This window comes from Lithobates pipiens, unplaced genomic scaffold (genome assembly GCF_037356315.1).
Source record: "Lithobates pipiens isolate NorthernLeopardFrog02 unplaced genomic scaffold, aLitPip1_a1.2 Scaffold_27, whole genome shotgun sequence".
Lineage (NCBI taxonomy): Eukaryota > Metazoa > Chordata > Amphibia > Anura > Ranidae > Lithobates > Lithobates pipiens.
Window position 1 is genome coordinate 155,161,654 of NW_027507788.1, and position 17,031 is coordinate 155,178,684.

At 42.5% G+C, this 17,031-nt stretch overlaps 1 protein-coding gene across 1 annotated transcript in view; it reads right to left on the reverse strand.

Moving 5' to 3' along the window:
- Nucleotides 1-7,981: 7,981 nt before the first annotated feature.
- Nucleotides 7,982-17,031, reverse strand: part of LOC143934259 (F-box only protein 6-like) — a 30,940-nt gene continuing 21,890 nt past the window's right edge. The window contains exons 5-7 of the mRNA XM_077457712.1: nucleotides 15,440-15,535; nucleotides 11,397-11,532; nucleotides 7,982-11,035 (exon numbers count right to left, since the gene is read on the reverse strand). Of these exons, the coding sequence (XP_077313838.1) occupies nucleotides 10,883-11,035; nucleotides 11,397-11,532; nucleotides 15,440-15,535 (385 nt within the window). The 3' untranslated portion in view covers nucleotides 7,982-10,882. The remainder of the gene's footprint in view (nucleotides 11,036-11,396; nucleotides 11,533-15,439; nucleotides 15,536-17,031) is intronic.

A 17,031-nucleotide genomic window follows, 5' to 3' on the forward strand; every position in this document is an offset into this window, starting at 1 on the left:
AGCAGGAACACATCACTATCTCCCCAAGCATTCTGTCCAGATAATGTGCAGTTCATTTATGACCTTTCCATTTAACCCTGTGTTATCCAAACTCTGTTCAATGAAAAGTGTAAACTCACCACATAAACACTCTATATACAAAATAACATCCCCAATAAAGATCAGAACATGATGTTCACATTTGCATGGAAGCACAATCAAATGAATGGTGATTATTCAGAGAATTACCGTATTTATGTTTATTGAGGATTGTTTTTTTTATGTACTAACAATTAAGCTTCATACACGCAATACGAAAATTGGATGAAAAATACCACTTTTGAAGTGTTCGTGCATATGAGAGTATCATTTATTTTATTTTTTTTGGTGGGAGAGGGGATCTTGGGTGGGAGTTCCCACACTTTTTTCCCAGGGACTTGACCCCTGAACAGAAGTATTTACAAATTTACAGACACCACATTTTATAGATATCCGCACTTTATAACAACCAAAACCCATAAAACCTTGCACAATAACTGCATGCCAGAGTCTCAAGTACAGTGATAAATGATTAAATGTTCACTGAGTTCCGTGTACAAAGTCCAAGCTCAGGATTTACAACATTATTGCAGTGTCAAAGCACATCGAAATCAATGTAAGAGATGAATCCCAAAAGAACAAAGCAAATACGTAAATGGAATGTGCTTCCTCCTCCTACTCCATCATATATCTAAACAACAGCTGACAACAGTCTGTCAATGTCTTGAAGACAGAGATTGTCACAATCAATGAGGTAAGTATCTATTGGTAAATGTACAGATCCAACTGACACACCTTGTGATATTTGGGGGTGTCTGGATCACCACCCAGTAATGTTGGTAAAAGCAAACAGTCTTTATTTTTTTCGAAAAGGTAAATCAAATCAAATCAAGTCAAAATCAACTTACTTTCAGCATTAAAACAAACAGTACAGTTCATCAACCCCATGTACATAAATGGCTTGACAGGAGAAGCATCAATGCGGGAACGTGCACATATATGGCCTCTGGCATCAGCTGCTCATGCACAGCTCCTAGAGTGTCTCTCAGACACTGCAGATCAGAGAGTGGAATACATGGCCCTGTACCATGTGATCACTGTGACCAATCACAGCGATCATAGTTGTAAACAAAGGCTGTATGCCTGCAGTCTTTGAATGGTTTCCTTTCACACTATGGTGACATTATACTGCTCTCTTTATTGATCAGAGACATTTCCTGCTTATGATGACACAGTATGCACGTGCATTGTCACTATGGTGACATTGTGCTACTGCGACACTCATATAGAGTGGCTGGATGCTCTGATTACTTTTTTTTTGCATGCTAGTGCAATCTTGTATCGTACGAGAAACATTTTCATGCTTGTCCCATCATATAATTTTGCATGAATTGTTGTGATTGGCCCTGTACTAACCATCAAATTATTGTACGATTGATTTAAAAGCTGTATTTTTCTATCGATTTTCTGATTTTGTGTGTACAGGCCTTAAGGCCTCGTACACACGGTACGAAAATCAGAAGGGAAAACTCTGAGGATTAGCTGTCTGCATGTTTTTGGATTGTTAGTACGGTGCATTCGACAGGCGATTTGACTTTTACATCAGACAAAAGCTGGATGTGCAGGCTATAACATTTTTGTCTGATGTGAACTCAACATCTGATTTTCAGATGGTCAGTACAGAAATCCGTCACACAAAAGTGTAAAGTACAAACACGCGCGTTCGGAATCAAGGAGCAACTGGGAAGAGTTCAGTCTTGTAAACTACTGTTCGTAATCTAGAATTAACATTCGTGACGCTGCAATTGATGAAATGTCAAAATTCTCTTCTTCTTTAACCACTTGCCGACCGCCGCACGACGATATACGTCAGCAGAATGGCACGGGCAGGCATAAGGGCGTATATATAAGTCCCTGCCTTCCTGCGGGTGGGGGGCCCGATCGGGCCCCCCCCCCGGTGCCTGCGGCGGTCGGCATTCGTTCGGGAGCGATCCCGGACGAGGGGACGGCCATTCATTCATGGCCACCCCCTCGCGATCGCTCCCGACGAATGGAAATCCTTAGTGACATCACTTCCTCTCCTGTAATGTAAACACAGGAGAGGAAGTGATGTATTCTCTCCTCCGTGTCGGTATTTTTCGTTCCGGCACCGAGGAGAGAGCATCGGTGAGTTGCACCAACACACCACACATACAGTAGAACATGCCAGGCACACTCACACCCCCCCTTTACCCCCCGATCACCCCCCCAATTACCCCTGCCCCCCCAGTCACAGTGACACCAATTGCATTTTTTTTTTTTTTGCATTGGTGTCATTTGTGACTGTAATAACTGTTAGGGCAGTTAGGGTTAGCCCCTTTAGTTCTAATGTGCCCCCCTAACCCCCCCAATAAAGGTTTAACCCCGTGATCACCCCCCGTCGCCAGTGTCACTAAGGCTGGGTTCACATTGCAGCGGTTTATGAGAACGGATGTGATTCGCACCGCACTGCAGTGCAAATCACATCCGATCTCTGTGCGATTCGAGTTCAGCCATACAGATAGTATGGCTGAATTCGCGCCGCACCCGCTGTAAATTCGTACGGGACCCTTTTTTTGGTCCGCAGCAGAATCGGATCGCATGGGTGTTCACACCATGCGATCCGAGTTTGCAGATCGCACTGCGATATGCAAACTGATCTGGGGGTGTCATTAACATTTCACTGACACTCCCAGCAGTTCGCATAGGGCAGTGTGAACTGCCGCCGGGAGGCATGCGATGCGGGAACCCGCCGCGGATTCGTGGCGTTCCCGCATCGCTCCAGTGTGAACCCAGCCTAATAAGCGATCATTTTTCTGATCGCTGTATTAGTGTCACAGGTGACGCTAGTTAGGCAGGTAGGTATTTAGGTTCGCCGCAACTTTTTATAGCGCCAGGGACCCCCATATACTACTACCCCTGATTGCCCCCTAGTTAACCCTTTCACCAGTGATCACCATATAACTGTTACAGGTGACGCTGGTTGGTTAGTTATTTTTTTATAGTTTCAGGGCACCCGCCATTTATTACCTAATAAAGGTTTAACCCCCTGATCACCCGGCGGGTGTCATTTGTGACTGTAATAACTGTTAGGGCAGTTAGGGTTAGCCCCCTTTAGTTCTAAGGTACCCCCCTAACCCCCCCAATAAAGGTTTAACCCCGTGATCACCCCCCGTCGCCAGTGTCACTAAGGCTGGGTTCACATTGCAGCGGTTTGAGAACGGATGTGATTCGCACCGCACTGCAGTGCAAATCACATCCGATCTCTGTGCGATTCGAGTTCAGCCATACAGATAGTATGGCTGAATTCGTGTCGCACCCGCCGCAAACTCGCACGGGACCCTTTTTTTGGTCCGCAGCAGAATCGGATCGCATGGGTGTTCACACCATGCGATCCGAGTTTGCAGATCGCACTGCGATATGCGAACTGATCTGGGGGTGTCATTAACATTTCACTGACACTCCCAGCAGTTCGCATAGGGCAGTGTGAACTGCCGCCGGGAGGCATGCGATGCGGGAACCCGCCGCGGATTCGTGGCGTTCCTGCATCGCTCCAGTGTGAACCCAGCCTAATAAGCGATCATTTTTCTGATCGCTGTATTAGTGTCACAGGTGACGCTAGTTAGGCAGGTAGGTATTTAGGTTCGCCGCAGCTTTTTATAGCGCCAGGGACCCCCATATACTACCGCATAAAGCCCCCTGATTGCCCCCTAGTTAACCCTTTCACCAGTGATCACCATATAACGGTTACAGGTGACGCTGGTTGGTTAGTTATTTTTTTATAGTTTCAGGGCACCCGCCATTTATTACCTAGTCTCACTAGTGTACCCCTAAATTTAGGGGTGTCTACTTTCCAAAATGGGGTCATTTGGGGGGGGTTTGTGCCATCTTGGCATTTTATGGCCTTCAAAACTGTAACGCCCTTAGAAAGCCTGAAGGCGGTGCTTGGTTTTCGGGGCCCCGTACGCGGCTAGGCTCCCAAAAAGTCCCACATATGTGGTATCCCCGTACTCAGGAGAAGCAGCAGAATTTATTTTGGGGTGTCATTTCACATATGCCCATGGCATGCGTGAGCAATATATCATTTAGTGACAACTTTGTGAAAAAAAAAAAAAAAAAAAAGTTTGTAATTTTCCCGCAACTTGTGGCAAAATATAAAATATTCCATGGACTCAACATGCCTCTCAGCAAATAGCTTGGGGTGTCTACTTTCTAAAATGGGGTCATTTGTGGGGGTTTTGTGCCATCTTGACATTTTATGGCCTTCAAAACTGTAATAGGTAGTGAGGAGTGAAGTCAAATATTTACGCCCTTAGAAAACCTGAAGGCGGTTCTTGGCTTTCGGGGCCCCGTACGCGGCTAGGCTCCCAAAAAATCCCACACATGTGGTATCCCCGTACTCAGGAGAAGCAGCAGAATTTATTTTGGGGTGTCATTTCACATATGCCCATGGCATGTGTGAGCAATATATCATTTAGTGACAACTTTGTGAAAAAAAAATAAAAAAAAATTAAAGTTTGTAATTTTCCCGCAACTTGTGGCAAAATATAAAATATTCCATGGACTCAACATGCCTCTCAGCAAATAGCTTGGGGTGTCTACTTTCTAAAATGGGGTCATTTGTGGGGGTTTTGTGCCATCTTGGCATTTTATGGCCTTCAAAACTGTAATAGGTAGTGAGGAGTGAAGTCAAATATTTACGCCCTTAGAAAACCTGAAGGCGGTTCTTGGCTTTCGGGGCCCCGTACGCGGCTAGGCTCCCAAAAAATCCCACACGTGTGGTATCCCCGTACTCAGGAGAAGCATCAGAATTTATTTTGGGGTGTCATTTCACATATGCCCATAGCATGTGTGAGCAATATATCATTTAGTGACAACTTTGTGTAAAAAAAAAAAAAAAAAAATTTTTTTTGTCATTATTCAATCGCTTGAGGCAAAAAAATAAAATATTCAATGGGCTCAACATGCCACTTATCAATTTCCTTAGGGGGTCTACTTTCCAAAATGGGGTCATTTGGGGGGGTTTTGTACTGCCCTGCCATTTTAGCACCTCAAGAAATGAGATAGGCAGTCGTAAACTAAAAGCTGCGTAAATTCCAGAAAACGTACCTTAGTTTGTAGATGTGACAACTTTTGCGCAAACCAATAAATATACAGTTATTGACTTTTTTTTTACCAAAGACATGTGGCTGAATACATTTTGGCCTAAATGTATGACTAAAATTGAGTTTATTGGATTTTTCTAATAACAAAAAGTAGAAAATATCATTTTTTTTCAAAATTTGCGGTCTTTTTCCATTTATATCGCAAAAAATAAAAATCGCAGAGGCAATCAAATACCATCAAAAGAAAGCTCTATTTGTGGGAAGAAAAGGACGCAAATTTTGTTTGGGTACAACATTGCATGACCGCGCAATTACCAGTTAAAGCAGCGCAGTGCCAAATTGTAAAAAGACCTCTGGTCATTTACCAGCAAAATGGTCCGGTCTGAAAGTGGTTAATGGGATAATAATGAAGCCGCTTTACTGGTGACACTCATATAGTTATGCCAAATGTAATTTAAAATGCATTTGTTTTGTACGTTCTGAAAAATGCGAATCAGCGCTCATCAAACTTCTACTAACACGAAATTAGCAAAAGGGGCCCAAAGGGTGGTGCTTGAGAAATGAACTTCCTCTTTATACTCGTTCCGGTTTGTCAAATGACAATTTGTGGATAGCTAGTATCCTAGACAAAATCCTGCACACGCCCTTTTGACAAAAATCAGACACTCAGTCGTACAACAATCAGACCGTGTGTACGAGGCTTAAAGAGGAAGTAAACCCTGATGGGTTTACTTCCTCTTTTTTTCCCTGCAAAGGTAAAGCATAATGGACTACTATGCATCGCATAGTAGCTCATTATGTGTCACTTACCTGACACAGGAGCCAGCGAAGTCGCCGCTGTCCCCTGTAGTCCGCCGCATCCATGTTGCATGCGCACGGGAGTCGCGTCTCGCAGCTCCGCCGCTGCCATACGGCGAAGCCGCGATGACGTCACTCCCGCGCATGCGCACGGGAGTCGACAAATTAGGCAAATCCATTCTTGGATTTGCCACATTTAGTGCGCCTGCGCGCCGCTGTCTACGGCGCATGCGCCGTAGACAGCGGTGCCCATTTTCGGGCAAATATCTCCTAAACCATATAGGTTTAGAAGATATTGCTTGGACCTACAGGTAAGCCTTAATCTAGGCTTACCTATAGGTCCAAGTTGTTTGGAAGGGTTTACTTCCTCTTTAAGTCAGTGTAGCTAGCCATTGTCTCTGGCCGGCTATACTCAGAATTCAACTTCGGACTTCAGCTTGTTCAATTAAGCTTTACCAATAAAATCTGGAATCTGATTGGTTTCTATACAGAGCTGCACCAGATTTTGCACTCACCAGTTTTAGTAAATCAACCCCAGGTAGTTTGCTGGTGTAGTGAGCCAGAGACAATGGCTGGCTACATTGATTTACAGTGCCATCAGAGCAGTTAGCCACTGTATATGATCACCACCACAGAAGTACAATATCACCATAGTGACACTACGCTTGCTCTGGTGATAGCATGTAACTAAAAAAAAATTTAAAAATAAAAGATTTTTTTTTTTTTTACATCCTTTCACTAGAGAGGTGCAGTGTCACTATGGTGATATTGTACTGCTGTAGCTATGGATCACAGACTTTGACACTGGCATAGGGTGCGGGTCACCCTTCAGAGAGTGCCGCACATAAAACTGTGGCTCAACTGTGAGGTTTTACACACACACACACATACTTTTTTTGTTTTTCAATGTATTATTTTTACATAAAATTTGCATATCTAAAAACTCTCCACATATCTATGGTACCAGTTCCCAACACAATGTAAGAATATAAATACATAAGGTATATAGGGTTTAGGAAAATAAAGTGGTCCATATTTTTAGCCTTAAGGCACGTACATACAATCCGGAAATCGGATGACAGATTGTCCAACTTTTTTAGCTTAATAGTCGCAAGTAGAAATTGAATAGGTTACTAAAGTCACAAAAATTCTCCTACGACAGAAAAAAGATAAAATCAGAAGTGATGTCATGTGTTGTAATGTATTTGTATTGTATTTTCGGACGACAACTGTACTGACTAAATGAAAATCGTATGATCTGGTATCGTACGAGGAAAATTTTTGTGCTTGTTTGATCTAATAATATTGAATTAATTGTCCTGATTGGCTCTCGAAAGCTCTGTACTAACGATCCGATTATCGTACGATCAAAAGCAGTATTTTTTGTTCGATTTTTGGATCGTGTGTACGGGTCATTAGTTGACTTACTATTCCTATTTTATCAGTCTTAGCTAAATAAAAAATTAGAAACAGTGATGCGTGGGAACAGTAATTTATCTAAGAATACAAATATAGACTAATTTATATGGCATATTTATACTTCACAATACATATTTACACATACAGACACCATTGAAAATAAGGAAATTTAAACAACAGACATAATAAATATATCAGATAGGAATAGGACCAGTAGGATTTGAATTTAGCTGTATTTAATTGTATGAATTTTCTAATGATTGTATTTTTATTTTATAACTTTGCATAGAGTTGTTGCTATAATATTATCTGTAAGTTGACTGAATAAAACAGTAATTTAGCTAAGACCAAACATATAGACCAGTTTATTAGAAAACATTGAAAAATAATTAATTTTAGATAGACATAAGTATTATTTGCCATTTATGAAATCCCAACATATTATTTGTATTTACTTGTATTTAATTGTGACGATATTTCGATTTTATTTTATAATCTTGCTTAAATTTGTTGCTATAACCTTGGCTGTAAATTGGCTACATTAATAATTAAAAATAGAAACAATAGGTTAGCTAAGACCGAAAATACTACAGACCAGTAAAGAAGACAAAATTGAAAAAAAGGAATTTTAAAGGAAAGGCCTTTATGAAATCTCAGCAATTTATTTGCCTTTAATTGTATTGATTTTCTAATGATTTTATTTGTATTGTATAACTTTGCTTGCAGTTGTTATAACCTTGGCTGTAAGCTGAATTAGAAATGGGAACTTAGTAAATTAGTGGAGACTGAAAATATAAACCATTTTATAGGGCACATTTATACTTCTTTATACATATGTACATATAGAAAACCCCATTAGTCAATAGAGAAAAATAAGTAATTTTAAATAACAAACATAACTATTATTTATTATTCATGAAATACCAAAAAAATGATAAACTGTATTTAATTGTATTGATCTTCAAATTATGTATTGTTTGCTTAGAATTGTTATATCCTTGGCTGTAAGTTCTAAATGTATGAAATGTAAGACTCAGCGCTTGTAAAGGAAGGAGTTCATTCAACTAAACACCCACTGAAGCACCTACCGTTGATATAAAATGCATAGTATGGGGTCTGGTTGCTAGGCTGATAGAGGGGCAAGGCCTCGAAAAGTGTTCCTATTTGTATGATGGGGGGGGGGGGGGGGGGGTAATACTTGCTGACTCCAATGATGTGTGGAGGAAGCTGCAGATCAGAGAGGTTAGGTGCTGTACCCACAGGGTCCTAGGACTGATCACCGCCCCAAGCTGAGTGCAGAAATTGTAGATAGCCAGTTTGTCACTTGCAGTAAGAGGGAGACATCAACATAAGAGGGAGGGACAAGACCTGTAGGGGGCTCTTTCACATGCACAGCCAGGGGGCAGTACCTGAGCAGAGCTACAGTTTTTCTGCCCCCCCCCCAGTCACCCACCTAAATTCTAACAATGCAGCTGGATATGTGGATTCAATGTTCTGTCTCCGTCTGGAGAGTTTTACAGGTAGCACCACTTGTCCAACTCGCCCACTGAGGTTAATGGTTGCACCCAAATGCTTGGCTTACCGTTGCGGTGCAGTATTTTCATATAGAATCCCCCTTGGAATTTAAAAAAAGCATACATTTAAAAAGGCAGCAGGATTGCCTTCTGAATGCATGCCAGCCACTGCTAGGCCGCCCTTTAAAAAATGAACCACCGCCGATTGGGGGTTATACTTGGGCTTCTAGGACAATGACATACTGACATTTGAGGTCCCAACACACATGCGTATATATATATATATATATATACATACACACACACACACACACACACACACACACACTCACACTCACACTCACTCTAAATAGAAGGTAAACATTTTAAAATGTAGTGGGGTAGTGGATGGTGTCAGTAGGGCAGTGGACAGTGAACCGAAATAGTAGGTATTCTGGACGTCCACCCTTCTACCCTTCTTGTAGGTACAAACAGGGCCCTCCGATATCTAGAGACACCAAATGAGACGGCAGCTATTGGCTACTGGCTATTGAACTTCCTTTTTCTAGTACCATCGTACGACACCGCACTCTAGACCATCGAACTTTGGTGTGATCGTGTGTAGGCAAGACAGTATCAGCGGAACTCCGTTGGAAAAACCTTTGGAGTTTATTCCGACGGGAAAACCGGTCGTGTATATGCACCATTAGTGTCCGATTAACCACCACAATATTGCAGTCCTGCTACGAATCACTGATTGCTGCCATTACTAGTAAAAAAGAAAATATGTCCCCTGATTTCATTAAAAAAATCTGGTCACCTTAAGTTACAGGACAATCACACACTGCTGCATGGGGCCCCAAGGCAATTATCTAGTGATGGTTGGGGTCTCAGAACAATGACCCATTGACATTTGGGGTTTCAAAACAATGATACAGTGATGCTTGGGATTCCAGAGCAATGGCAAAGTGACACTGCAGGTTGTGAGAGATAACAGAATGACACTTGTTGTTCCAGAGTAATAGTAGAATGACACTTGAGGTTTGCATCAAGGGCCAGGCAACATTCAGAGTTCTATGAAATTACATTTTGGATTCCAGAACAATGACAGGATCACTCTTGGGGGCTCCAAAACAATGACACAGTGATACTTGCAGCTCCAGAGCAACGACAGAGTGATGCTTGAGGTTGTACAGCAATGGCACAGTGATGCTTGGGATTGTAGAGCAATGATACAGTGATGCTTGGGATTGTAGAGCCATGACACAGTGATGCTTGGGATTGTAGAGCCATGACACAGTGATGCTTGGGATTGTAGAGCAATGACACAGTGATGCTTGGGTTTGTAGAGCCATGACACAGTGATTCTTGGGATTGTAGAGCCATGACACAGTGATGCTTGGGATTGTAGAGCCATGACACAGTGATGCTTGGGATCGTAGAGCCATGACACAGTGATGCTTGGGATTGTAGAGCCATGACACAGTGATGCTTGGGTTTGTAGAGCAATGACACAGTGATGCTTGGGATTGTAGAGCCATGACACAGTGATGCTTGGGATTGTAGAGCCATGACACAGTGATGCTTGGGATTGTAGAGCCATGACACAGTGATGCTTGGGATCGTAGAGCCATGACACAGTGATGCTTGGGTTTGTAGAGCAATGACACAGTGATGCTTGGGTTTGTAGAGCCATGACACAGTGATTCTTGGGACTGTAGAGCCATAACACAGTGATTCTTGGGATTGTAGAGCCATGACACAGTGATGCTTGGGATAGTAGAGAAAGGACACAGTGATGCTTGGGATAGTAGAGAAAGGACACAGTGATGGTTGAGGTTCCAGAACAAAGACACAGTGGTTATTTGGGTTCCAGGGCAATGGCAAAGCAACTCCCCAGGCTGTGAGAATTGACACAATGATATATTTTTTATTTTTAGCAAAGAGAAACCAACACTCAACACTCCCAGTTTTAAGTTGGTAAAGCTCTACAGCTCTCATTAAAAGATGTCATGTGTCAAACACCTGTTCTTATATAGAGTTAAGATCTTCTGGTTCTATGGTGACACTGCTGTTGGTGACTCGAACTCCGTACCAGCCGGCCCAGAACTGTTTGTCTTTCCCACCATGCTGGAAATATATATAGCGCACTCCTGGTCCGTAGTTACTAAACCTACACGTCATCTTATAAAATGAGAGAAAAAATACTGAATAAAAAATGAAATGAAAAGCTGAAATGAAAACATTTATCTTTAGTGAGCACACATTAAACACACATTATACATTAGCTAAAATGTCTTTCTGGATGTGACTTTCACATTTCACTTACTGTCGGTTACAAAGGACAGTATATCATATAAAGATTTGCAAATCCCCCCTCGGTATGTCAGAAATGACAGTCAGATTTAATGCTGCAGGAATGCTGAGATAAATCTACTATAGGATAAGCCACCTAGGTATTGCATTACTGCCCATCAGCCTGAGCCTGCATAGACTGGCCGTATAAAATTTAATGGCTTTATAAAAATTTGTAGCATTGTCATACCTGTTGCCAACAGGCGTCGCTCCACTGCTCTATGAACACTTTTTCTGGGGCAAATTCCCGTATGGTCGTCTTCTTTTTAGAAAGTAGTTGAACCACTAACTCATACTGACAGGCGCAATCCTTCCTTGCTGCATACCTGAGGGAAAGGAAGAGGTTACGAAATGTTAACATGAAGCTTCTCCACTGTAAACACACAATGGTTTTCAGTTATATAATGTGACTTTTTTGGATTTGGCAGGAAAGCTGCCTTCGGTTGGTTTCTGCGGATTATGAGATGATCCACCATAGAGTGAAGTGAGCAGCAAATCAGAGGCAAATGAACAAATAAAGAGTACGTAAATGCTCTTAAAAATCCCGTCACCATGCAGACAGGACCTAATCAGTGTTCCCAAAGATTGGGAGGAATCACCACACCTCCACGTGTTGTTAGAACTCTGATTATATATTGTAGATATTGCATAGGCATAAACAAGCCAGTTATAGCAATGGTACTACATATGTTGTAAACTATACAGTTGGCAACCCATCAATCGTGACCAGGCGACTGGTAAATAGTGCCCTCAGCTTGCAGACCCACTGTCCACAGAGCATTAAACACAATGCAGTCCTATATATAGTGGGACTTTTTCTGTAGAAGAAGCTGAGCCAGTGCCAGCTGCAGACAGAGCAGGGAGCTTCATCAGCCGATAACTCCTGTAATTTCGGCTGAAGTCCCAGGTGGAGTCTAAACTGCACTCCAACTTTTATCCCCACTAGTAGGATCTGGAGAGGCTCCAGCAGCAGATAATAGCCCACAGTAAGGTAGAAATAAGTCCTCAGTGGGTTCCTACCAGGCTGAAGAAACAGCACAGTGTCACCTTCAGGTTGGATGGTATAATGTATCCTTCACCTGTCTACAACCAGGCCATTCAATTCGGCAACAGTCTTTTCATAAGTGTAGCACCCTCTAGTGGGGTAGGTGCTAAAGTGAGGATTTTTTTGGAGAGTAGGACAATGGTTGGCTGGCTGCTAGGACCGTTTTCATTCTGGGTTGGGAGTGGCTCAGGGTAGCAGCTGGTGACTCATAGGCAGCATCACTTCACTACCATCTTCCTCTTCCTTCTACAAAGTGCTAGGAGAGGAGGGGAAGAGAGGTAGAGCTGCATGGGGTATCTTAAGGAACCTTGGCCAATACCTGGGGTAATGCCAGCCGGGAAGGAGTTGTCAGGTAGAAGAGCTGGAGTGAGGGAATGTGGAGGCTGTCGGGGGCCCACAGGGAGCTCCCCAGTCTGGGGGGGGTGACTCTGGGCTTAGGGTTCAGGTGCATCCAGGAGGGAGTCTACAAGGAAGACTACTGGTCACAGCCGGGAGGGCTGGTAAGTGGAGCACAGTCGGGAGGACTGGGGAGGCACACCTGAAAGAACTGGGAGATTGCAGTTAAGATGGATGCAAAAGCAGAAGAGAGGACTGCGAAAAGCGCAGTGGAGAGAGGTTATTGCAGCCAGGCTGGCTGGCAGGACCTGAAGAGAGCTATCTGGGAGTGGTAGCTGAATAGAAGACATCTAGCATCTGAACTATTACTACGCCACAGGGGCCTGAGGTCCCTACCTGCAAAAGGCAGATCACTGAGGCCTGGCTGATGCCATGTCAGGCCTACCCATGTGGTGCTAGCTAGTCTGGAGGAGTAAAAGTCTGCAGCAAGGGAAGTGCTGGTGGAGTAACAGTCTACAGCAAGTGTTTATGCTGCAGAGAAGCTTGAGCTGTATATACTAGAGTGTATATAGGAGTCCCAAGCAGGTTTGCACTGAATATTCCTGGGAATCCCATAATTCACAAATCTCCATCCAAGTTTAATCCTCTCAAATAAAAAAGCAAAACAAAGCTATGGACTGGTCTGTGTCTTTGAATGACTGAGAGATGGATGTCGGGCTGGGCGACAGGTGAACAACAACATTCTAAAAACTACAGAGCTGCGCTAGACCCAAATTAACAATGTGCAAAACATTGTGTGAAGAAATTCTCAAGAAATTCTGTGAAAAAATGTACCCAAACAATTGTGTCATCTACAACTGTAAATCACAATACGGTTAAATACATCAATTGATTGTATATGATACCACATATAGTGAACAGATGTCTTATTCATCAGTTGTTTTCTGATGAATAAGACATCTGTTCACTATATGTGGGAGCCAAGAAGGAGAGGTGGAAGTGAGATGTGTGCAGCCTGTGTTGCACCCTTGAACCCTGCACTCTGTACAGTGCGCACGCCTGAACCCTGCACTCGGTACGCAATGTACCCTTAAGCCCTGCATTCTGTACACAGCATAAAGTAATAATCCACAAATAAAGTCCTTAGGCACTGTAATGTACAGTATATATCCTGCCAAATTCAGATCATGTCGGAATGTTATAAAATAAGGTATCTTGTGCAGCTGCCAACCACTCGGAAAAAATGGGTAAAAAGACAAAAACAAACAGAGCAGCGCTCCCAGAAAAACCTGTAAATAATAGAACGTTCAAAAATATATATAGTCATTTATTGAATGCTCTAAAAGATAGTATAAAAAAAATCCACAATTTGTCAATATGACAGATAATCATAGCATGGTACACTAGTCATCAAATAAATAGGACACTTCAACATATATTCTATACCAGTGATGGCGAACCTTGGCACCCCAGATGTTTTGGAACTACATTTCCCATGATGCTCAACCACACTGAAGAGTGCAACAGCATCATGGGAAATGTAGTTTGAAAACATCTGGGTGCCAAGGTTCACCATCACTGTTCTATACGATGCCGCCAAATAAACCTTACGATCGGATACAGGTTTACAGTGTACATCACACAGTGGGCTATAAGGGCTTATACCCAGAAGGTTTTATCTGGTGAAAAGCCTGCTGTTGGTACTATATCATGTTGTACACTCTGCATTATTGGCACACACAGGTCATCGGAACCAGTGAATGACATTAACCATTAGTGATTTGGCGGAATCGTATAGAATATATGTTGAAGTGTCCTATTTATTTGATGACTAGTGTACCACGCTATCTGTCATATTGACAAATTGTGGATTTTTTATACTATCTTTTAGAGAATTCAATAAATGACTATATATATTTTTGAACGTTATATTATTTATAGGTTTTTCTGGGAGCGCTGCTCTGTTTGTTTTTATAAAGTAATAATCAAATGCAGAGGCAAGTATTCAATATGATAAATGTGATGTGGCCCGCACCCCTGGTCTAGAGACACCATCAGCTGGCCTTTCACAGCATGCCCATCTCTCAGTCCCCATTCCACAGCCCTTCGCCCTTGTACACATGATCGGACATTCCGACAACAAAATCCGTCGGATTTTGTCTGATGGATTTTGTCCGAAACTTGTGTTGCATACACACGGTTGGACAAAGTTGTCGGAAAATCCGATCGTTCGTAATGTGATGACATTATTTCGTTACGAAGGGACTACGTTCAGGCTAGTAGCCAATAGCTTTGGTCTAGGAATTTGATCTGAGCATGCGTGGCACTTTGTCCATTCGGAATTCTCTACAAACGATCGGACGAAGTCCGATTGGATCATGTTGTCGGAAAGTTTTATAGCCCAGCTCTAAAACTTTGTTGGTCGGATATTCTGACGGAAACAGTTTGATGGAGCCCACACACGGTCTGATTATCCAACAACACGGTTTGATTGGACATTTTCCGTCGTAATGTCTGACCGTGTGTACAAGGGCTAACAGGCATGTGTCCTACCCCTCTCTCCAGCATGTTGGCGGTTGGAAGCAGGAGTAACTGGAGAAACTGGGTGGGCATGCGGCAGGTGTGGGAGTTGCAAATTCACAGAGATGTGTGCAGGAGAAGGGGCAATGGAGTATTACACAACACAACTTTAAGTTTATAAGTAGCAGTGGCTTGGTGGTCATAGTTACATAGTAGGTGAGGTTGAAAAAAGTTCAACCTATAAATCATGATGCCCACAAGTCATGACCTATTGAGAAGTCCAGCCCTGGTGATATACTGTAATTCAATATCAGGGAATACATTTTCTTTACCAGTCTTTGATGACAATGTCCGGTTGAATAGTGTCCATAAATTTGTTGCTGTACCCCATTTTCTTCAGGTCTATCAGCTGAGATTTCTTGCAAATCCTGGAAAGATCAAAATGTTCAATCAATTTTGGCAGGCTCTTCAAATGCTCATAGGGAATCCTGAAATAATGTCTCCCTCATCCAGTGTCCATACTGGGGATATTTCCCCATATGTACTTCCCCTTTTGTCTGACAACTGTCAACTTGACAAAAAGTAAGGAGAAATAACGGAGACACAGATATAAAAAAAAAAATCCTGACAGACAGTCTAACCCTTCCCCACTCAATGCAACTGTATTAAAGTGGAAATTTCTAGCATTAGGAAATTTATAGGAAAGTATATCATATTTACTGGTTTTAAACTTTTTAAAACATTTTCAGTTACTTCCTGGTTTCCAGGCCAGGCAAATTATGTTATAAATCCCAGAAGTCTTCAGGAGGGGTGGAAAGGAGGAGGGCTTCTTAGCTAAGCACACCCTCCTGCCTGCATGCCTGAACTTAGGACAGATGGATTCCAGGAAGTAAATGTCCTATGAATCCTCATGCCCTTACTCAAGATGGCCATGGCCAGATATGCTGGGGGGGGGGGGTGTTTTTTCTCAGCAAAATAAAGCATAGAGACATGGATGGACGGGAGAGTTTTGCTTTGAATATAATACAAGCATTATTTTATGCTATGGGGATTTACATAGTAGCTAGCTAGTTGCAATGATTTGGTTAGAGATTTAAAGTGGAACAACACTGCGTCTGAGCACCACAAACGAAAAAATTCTATTTAATTAATTTTTAGTCTTTGTGTAGAGTTGTTTTAAGGAGATGATGGAAGTTTGGAGCACCTTTCCAGAGTGTTATCTATTCACCTCCTAGGTTTTTGGCTGGAAAGGATGTCTGTATCGAGTGTCTCTCTACATTGCCCTTCCTTCAGCCTGGGGGCACCTGCTGAAGGCCAAGGACTTTAGGTACCTTGCTGGATGAGATAGCAGAAGGGAGCTGGGCTAAAGGACGGCTGTTTTGAAGGAGCAGAGAAGCTAGATAGAAGCTTCTGGACACTGAGAGAAAGATTCAGTGCATACATCAGCATATCTGTAAGTCTAGGTTCATGCATATGCGATGCAGAAAACGCAGCGATCCCTGCAAATTTCCCAGCGACACCCCCAAACGCATAGCAACCATGCTATGCGATTGTGATGTGGCTCCAAAAAAGGGCCTGCATTTCTTTGCTGCAATGTGGTGCTATTTGAGCCCATTAAAATTGAATGGGCTTGAATTGCACCACGCAGAATTGCATGTGAATGCAGTGCAGTTCATATGTGATTCACATGTTCGTAAGGCCTCATGTACACTTCTCTTGGTGTTTTTTTTTTTCCAAAGCTCCTGGACGTAACTCAATAAAAACATATGTGTCCAAACACACATAGGCTTTTACCAGAGTTTAGGAGCAGCAGAGTTTAGGTGAACTTAAACGTCCCTCTCCTGAACGCAGAAGAATTACATTATACGTTGGGGCAAAAAACGTGGGAAAAAAGCCCATTTATTAATTTGTATGGCAAGTACTC